The sequence below is a fragment of the Leucoraja erinacea genome, chromosome 21 (assembly GCF_028641065.1).
Source record: "Leucoraja erinacea ecotype New England chromosome 21, Leri_hhj_1, whole genome shotgun sequence".
Classification (NCBI taxonomy): Eukaryota; Metazoa; Chordata; class Chondrichthyes; order Rajiformes; family Rajidae; genus Leucoraja; species Leucoraja erinaceus.
In genome coordinates this window covers 37927619-37934160 of record NC_073397.1, presented here as the reverse complement: position 1 = coordinate 37934160, position 6542 = coordinate 37927619, and the positions used below count along the sequence as shown (strand labels likewise).

The window sequence follows — 6542 nt, the reverse complement described above, 5'->3', positions numbered from 1 at the left end:
ATCTCCCCCCCCCCCCCCCCCCCCCCCGACTCTTAGTCTGAAGAACGGTCTCAACCAGAAACGTTAACCAGTCCCTCTCTCCAGAGATGCTGCCTGTCCCACTGAGTTTCTCCAGCATTTTATGTCTGTCTCTGGAGCTACATTGGTTGGCCATCCAGTCAGATCATGGTCTGCACACAGAGCTCTATGTCAAAGACATCATTGCTGCACCACTGTGCCAACTACACTCCACTCTAATCTAATTCCAAATCAGAGCTGGCTCCTCCTGTGTAACTCTATTCTCATGTATATTCTGCACGAATGAAAAGCTGCAATCAAACCGGCAGATGCTGAAGAAAAACATTTGCTTGTTACAGTTCTGGATATTGTTTAATCTCTTCAGTTCAGACACTATTGTTGGAATAAACATAACAAACAACTTAATACACAAAATCTGTAAACTCACCAGAAGTGTATTTGACAATTATCATTAAAACATTGGGATTTTTTGTGTTTTTTTCTATTGTTACATATAAAAGTTGTGAGATTCAAAGAGTTTACAGACTTGAGCCAGTGGTCAGTCCAGGACCACACCGTCTGGCATCTCCACCATCACTGGGGCACAGTCATCAGGCTCCATGTCAAAATCCCACTTGAACTTTTTGGTGAGGTGATCTTTAAATTTCTCCACGCGCTTCTGCAGAGTTTTGTCGACGTCGGGGCCACACGTGTACGAGAAGAATTCCTGAAACCAGAATCAAGACGTTGAAGGTCGCAGGACATTTACAATCCATCTGTTGCTGCTTAAAAAGCCACAAGGTCAATCTAACATTGTCTCCAAGTCTCTCATTAGTTTGCTGAAAATGGTAATGGTTTAACTTTGCCTAAATTATTAATTTACACAAGTCATACATTTGAGGAATAATGTTGACTCATGGAGTTATGTGTTTATCCCAACCTCAAATATCCGAAATGTAACTCATTGTGATTGTCTGTACACATGGTAGACTATCAGAGATAGAACCACAGCCAGTGGCTGCCCCAACTACGCACATCTGGTGCGGGCCACATCTGGTGCAGGACCACATCTGGTGCAGGGCACATCTGGTGCGGGGCCACATCTGGTGCGGGCCACATCTGGTGCGGGCCACATCTGGTGCGGGGCCACATCTGGTGCAGGGCACATCTGGTGCGGGGCCACATCTGGTGCGGGGCCACATCTGGTGCGGGCCACATCTGGTGCAGGGCACATCTGCTTCCAGCACTGAATCCAGCAAGTTCCACACCCTCACCTTTTCGTGTCTGGTTTATGAATTATACAAAATAACCAAAGTATCTCACACGTGCTTTAGAGATCTGTAGAGATGATCTGACATCTGATTCCCATGTTTTTCAGTCCTGTTGCCAGACAGTTAAAAATCAATGATTGACACAAAATGCTGGAGTAACTCAGTGGGACAGGAAGCGTCTCTGGAGAGAAGGAATAGGTGACGTTTCGGGTTGAGACCCTTCTTGACCCCAAATGTCACCCATTCCTTCTCTCCAGAGATGCTGCCTGTCCCGCTGAATTACTCCAGCATTTTGTGTCTATCTTCGGTTTAAACCAGCATCTGCAGTTGCTTCTCACACAGTTAAACATCGATGCTGAGTCGATGGATAAGACCGTGACCAATTCCTGTGATGTCAGATTTGTTCTGGATAAATCAACGCTATTTCTTGAGCAGCTAATAAATCAATAGACTGGAATTTATCTGTGAAACCAACTTTGCTCAACAGACTGCAGAATCTTTCTCAACCATCAAAACAGTGGATCTGCTAATTCCTCCATAATATTATCATATCGATGGGGGTCCCGGTGTGTGGGGGTCCCAGTGCTGGGGGTCCCAGTGTGGGGGGGGGGGGGGGCTGGGCTGTGGGTGTGGAGGGTCCCAGTGTGGGTCCCAGTGTGGGGGTGGGCTGTGGGGAGGTGGAGGGGGGGGGTCCCAGTGTGGGGGTCCCCAGTGTGGGGGTCCCAGTGTGGGGGTCCCAGTGTGGGGGACCGCTGGGGGGTGGGGTGGAGGGGGGGGTCCCAGTGTGGAGGGTCCCAGTGTGGGGGTCCCAGTGTGGGGGGAGGGGGTCCCAGTGTGGGGGTCCCAGTGTGGGGGTCCCAGTGTGGGGGACCGCTGGGCTGTGGGGTGGAGGGGGGGGTCCCAGTCCCAGTGTGGGGTCCAGTGGGGTGGGGTCCCAGTGTGGAGGTCCTAGTGTGGGGGTCCCAGTGTGGGGGGTCCCCAGTGTGGGGGGGGGTCCCAGTGTGGGGGTCCCAGTGTGTGTGGAGTCCCAGTGTGGAGGTCCCAGTGTGGGGGACCCAGTGTGGGGGTCCCAGTGTGGGGAACCGCTGGGCTGTGGGGTGGGTCCCAGTGTGGGGTGGAGGGGTCCCAGTGTGGGGGTCGCAGTGTGGGGGTCGCAGTGTGGGGTGGGGGGGTGCCAGGGTGGGGGGCGCAGTGTGGGGGACCCAGTGTGGGGGTCCCAGTGTGGGGGTCCCAGTGTGGGGGTCCCAGTGTGGGGGTCCCAGTGTGGGGGTCCCAGTGTGGGGAACCGCTGGGCTGTGGGGTGGAGGGGGGGGGAACTAATGGAGGAGACGGTGCATTGTAACTCTGTCAGGGCTGTACGTGGCCACTACATGTACACATGGGGCAGGCAGCAAAGACTCGCACTGCGCCCAGTCACATGTCAGTTTTCCATCGTCACGTGTACTAACCACAGTGAACATTTGTTTACACAGGTGAGTGCCAATCCTTCTACACATTAGGCAGACTGAGCGAACACACTGAGTCTGTAGCCAGGAGTTGCCACATTCTGGGCACCGTCTTGTACAAGCCGTCAGGTGCTGCAGTGATCCACTGCTTGATTCAATCATTAGCGACCTCAGTAAATACGAGGTGAAAAAGCTACCTGTAAGGTTGTGGTGAGGAAGTTATCCTTGGAGACAATATCCACGAAGAAGTCGGCAGGGATTTGGTTGAGTTGGTGATACAGGACGGAGATGAGGGCAGTGTAGAGGTCGGTGCGTTTTCTCACAGCCTCCTCAGCGTGGCACAGCAGGCGAAGCAAATCCTTCCAATGCTCAAAGGCATCGTACACCGAGCCGATCAGGAAGCACACAAAGGAGAACTGCAGCTCCCCTGTGGGTGAAACCACAGCAGTCGTCATTACATCCACACGCGGTTAGCAACTAGCACTCACACAGGTTACAAACAAACAAAATAGGTGCAGGAGGAGGCCATTCGGCCCTTCGAGCCAGCACCGCCATTCAATATGATCATGGCTGATCATCCACAATCAGTACCCCATTCCTGCCTTCTCCCCATATCCCTTGATTCCGTTAGCCCCAAGAGCTAAATCTAACTCTCTCTTAAAAACATCCAGTTGATTGGCCTCCACTGCCTTCTGTGGCAGAGATTTCCACAGATTCACAACTCTCTGGGATGAGTTTGCCAGCTCTTCAATTAAATATCTTCACATTTCAGATCAGCGGTTCTTCTCCAGGTTTAGGTTGAGGATTATTATTGAGAATTATTATCGAGGTACAGTGAAAAGCTTTGCTCTGCAAACTGTCCAATCGGATCAGATAAGCTGGTTGTCAGAAATTGCAGGGTTCAGCGTTTTGTCCCCAGATTGATGGAGTTTGTTAGAACAGCGAGAGAGGCCCAAGACAGGGAGATCTTTCATCATTACTGACAGCCACAGGAAGGGCAGAGTCTGCAGAAACCGTTACTTGAACTGTGTTTTGTTGCAGAATCTGTATTTGTTAGTTTTGGGATCAAATTTATATTTTTAAAGCTCAACAGGTTTGAAAATTGCTTAAAATCTCCACATTCAAATGTTTTCCAATCGTGCAGCGGGCGGAGCTGTGGAGAGGCTTTGAATCAGTGGCACCGGTGGCGATATTATGTGCCATACCGTACACGCGCACTAACTCCAAAGACAACTGCCCTTCCATGGGTGAATAGTGGCTACACCAGCGTCTGATGAAGGGTCTTGACCCAAAACGTCACCTATCCATGTTCTCCACAGATGCTGCCTGACCCGCTGAGTTACTCCAGCACTCTGTGTCTGTCTTCAGCGAACACCAGTAGATTGTGCAGTATTAGTGCTGGCCAATCTGGCCACTGACATGTTGCCAGGCAAACCAAGATTGCCACAGTAAACAAGATGTAATAACATTATGTTCATGTAATGAATGGAACTAAAACGATCGAAAGATCCTCTATTCATTCATTCTGCCTTGCAAACTGCCTTGAATTAGAAACCATATCAAAGGTCATAGTTACATTATGCTGCCATTCTGCCCCACTCAGCTAATTCTGTACTTGCATATCTCTCCAATACAGAATACGCTACTCAGTTCATCAATCCTGTACCTGTAAACTCAGCTGCAATAGTAAAACATTCTTCAACTTCACATCATTTAAAACTGCTCATACATTCTATCAGGTACTAACCCAGGCAGCATCTCTGGAGAGAAGGAATGGGTGACGTTTCAGGTCAAGACCCTTCTTCAGACTCGAAACGTCACCTATTCCTTCTATTCAGAGATGCTGCCTGACCTGCTGAGTTACTCCAGCTTTTTGTGTCTATCTTGGGTTTAACCCAGCACCTGCAGTTCCTTTAACACAGATACTAACCCAGTATATCCTTTGGGTTTGCGGGGTAGCGCTGGTTTATCACTGAGTCCAGAGCGTAGCTGAAGTCCATGTTACACTTGGTGATTTCAGCTGGAGATGCTCCCTCTGGATATTTGCGAATGGGGATCTTTGAGAATCTGATCTCCGTGCCCGGCTTGATCTTCATCTTGGGCAGCCGAGCTAACCCTTCCTCATAGCTCTTGCATAAGGTGTCGTAAGGCAGCAGATTCTGCTCTGCACGGTCTTTAGTGTGCGGCATGATGAGCTCTGGCTCCACCTCACTAAAGGCACTGATCTTCCCGCTCTCAGGTTGCAGTCTCTGAACCAGGGGGTCGGTGACCAGGTTGGTGAGAGACACCCAGCGCTTCAGCGTTTCATACGGGTACGGTCCCAGCCAACTGTCCAGCTCTCTCAGGTTATCTCGGATACGATCCAACTCTTCCTCAGACACCTCAACGTGAATGATCTCCTCCTCTCTCTTGTCCCATCGCTTGACCAGGATCTCCTTGGGTCTGATGTGGAAGAAGCAGCCAGTACGTGGACCGGTCACATGTCCCCCTCTGTCATTCACCGCGCTGCAGTGCAGGAAGTGGATGCCAGGCGGAATCATCTTCACCCCTTTAAACTTAGGGCCCACTTGCCAGCAGTTGTAATCTATGCCAAACTCAGTTCCTTCAGGCACTGCCAATATGATCAGGGTTCCTCCTTCAAAGAACAGCTTCTTGGCAAGATCTTGATCCATTTCCACGGTGGCCATGTTTGTGACCTGCCTTCTACAAAGAGAAAGTGAGAACCATTCAGTTTATAACCTCCTCACCTCTGGGCTTCTCAGTAAAACCAACCCCAGCCTTTCTCTCTCTCCCACCACCGCTGTGCCCATCACACACTCCCCCCAGTCTCCAGTCAGCCTGCGCTGGGCACAGGAACAGAAACAGATGGAGGCCATTCAGCCCCTCGTGCACCATTCAATGTGGGTCAGATTTACCTGCCTCCTCTGAACCAACCACAGACCTTGTCATTCTGTATCTAAACGTTGTTTGCAATGGAACATCCACAATGAATGATGAATGCTAAAACCATCTCTATCATAGAACATAGAACAGTACAGCACAGGACCAGGCCCTTTGGCCCACAATGTCCGTGTCCAACTAGATGCCCGCACGTATTCGATACCCCTCCCTTCCCTGCATATCCATGTGCCTATCCAAAAGCGTCAAGACATTGTTGCCATAGAGGGAGTACAGAGAAGGTTCACCAGACTGATTCCTGGGATGTCAGGACTTTCTTATGAAGAAAGACTGGATAGACTTGCTTTATACTCTCTAGAATTTAGAAGATTGAGAGGGGATCTTATAGAAACTTACAAAATTCTTAAGGGGTTGGACAGGCTAGATGCAGGAAGATTGTTCCCGATGTTGGGGAAGTCCAGGACAAGGGTCACAGCTTAAGGATAAGGGGGAAATCCTTTAAAACCGAGATGAGAAGAACTTTTTTCACACAGAGAGTGGTGAATCTCTGGAACTCTCTGCCACAGAGGGTAGTCGAGGCCAGTTCATTGGCTATATTTAAGAGGGAGTTAGATGTGGCCCTTGTGGCTAAGGGGATCAGAGGGTATGGAGAGAAGGCAGGTACGGGATACTGAGTTGGATGATCAGCCGTGATCATATTGAATGGCGGTGCAGGCTCGAAGGGCCGAATGGCCTACTCCTGCACCTACATACAGCGCGGACACAGGCCAGCGTGCCCCGCCCACCTGCTCACGCGTGTGTGAGTGTGTCTACACCACCCCCCCGGTCGCGCTCACACTCACCCCGCTCCACACGGACCCGCGCGGGGGGACTCTGACCTCTCACCGCCCACTTCCGTCGCGCTCGCATCTACATCCGGCCCCGCCCGGTC

At 50.7% G+C, this 6542-nt stretch overlaps 1 protein-coding gene across 1 annotated transcript; it reads right to left on the bottom strand.

Moving 5' to 3' along the window:
* Nucleotides 1-351: 351 nt before the first annotated feature.
* aar2 (AAR2 splicing factor) lies at nt 352-6542 on the bottom strand. The gene is made up of 4 exons (XM_055652697.1): nt 6454-6542; nt 4644-5416; nt 2911-3140; nt 352-724 (listed from the first exon to the last, which is right to left on the bottom strand). The coding sequence occupies exons 2-4, from the start codon at nt 5398-5400 to the stop codon at nt 557-559; spliced, it is 1155 nt and encodes a 384-aa protein (XP_055508672.1). The 5' UTR covers nt 5401-5416; nt 6454-6542; the 3' UTR covers nt 352-556.

Bases quoted from the DNA above. Each gene is read 5' to 3' on its own strand.
- aar2 (XM_055652697.1), bottom strand. From the start codon at position 5,400: ATGGCCACCGTGGAAATGGATCAAGATCTTGCCAAGAAGCTGTTCTTT. The intron at 3,141-4,643 runs GTTAGTATCTGT...TTTCACCCACAG, and splicing joins AAACCCAAAGGATATACTGG to GGGAGCTGCAGTTCTCCTTT. The intron at 725-2,910 runs GTAGCTTTTTCA...TTCTGGTTTCAG, and splicing joins TCCTCACCACAACCTTACAG to GAATTCTTCTCGTACACGTG.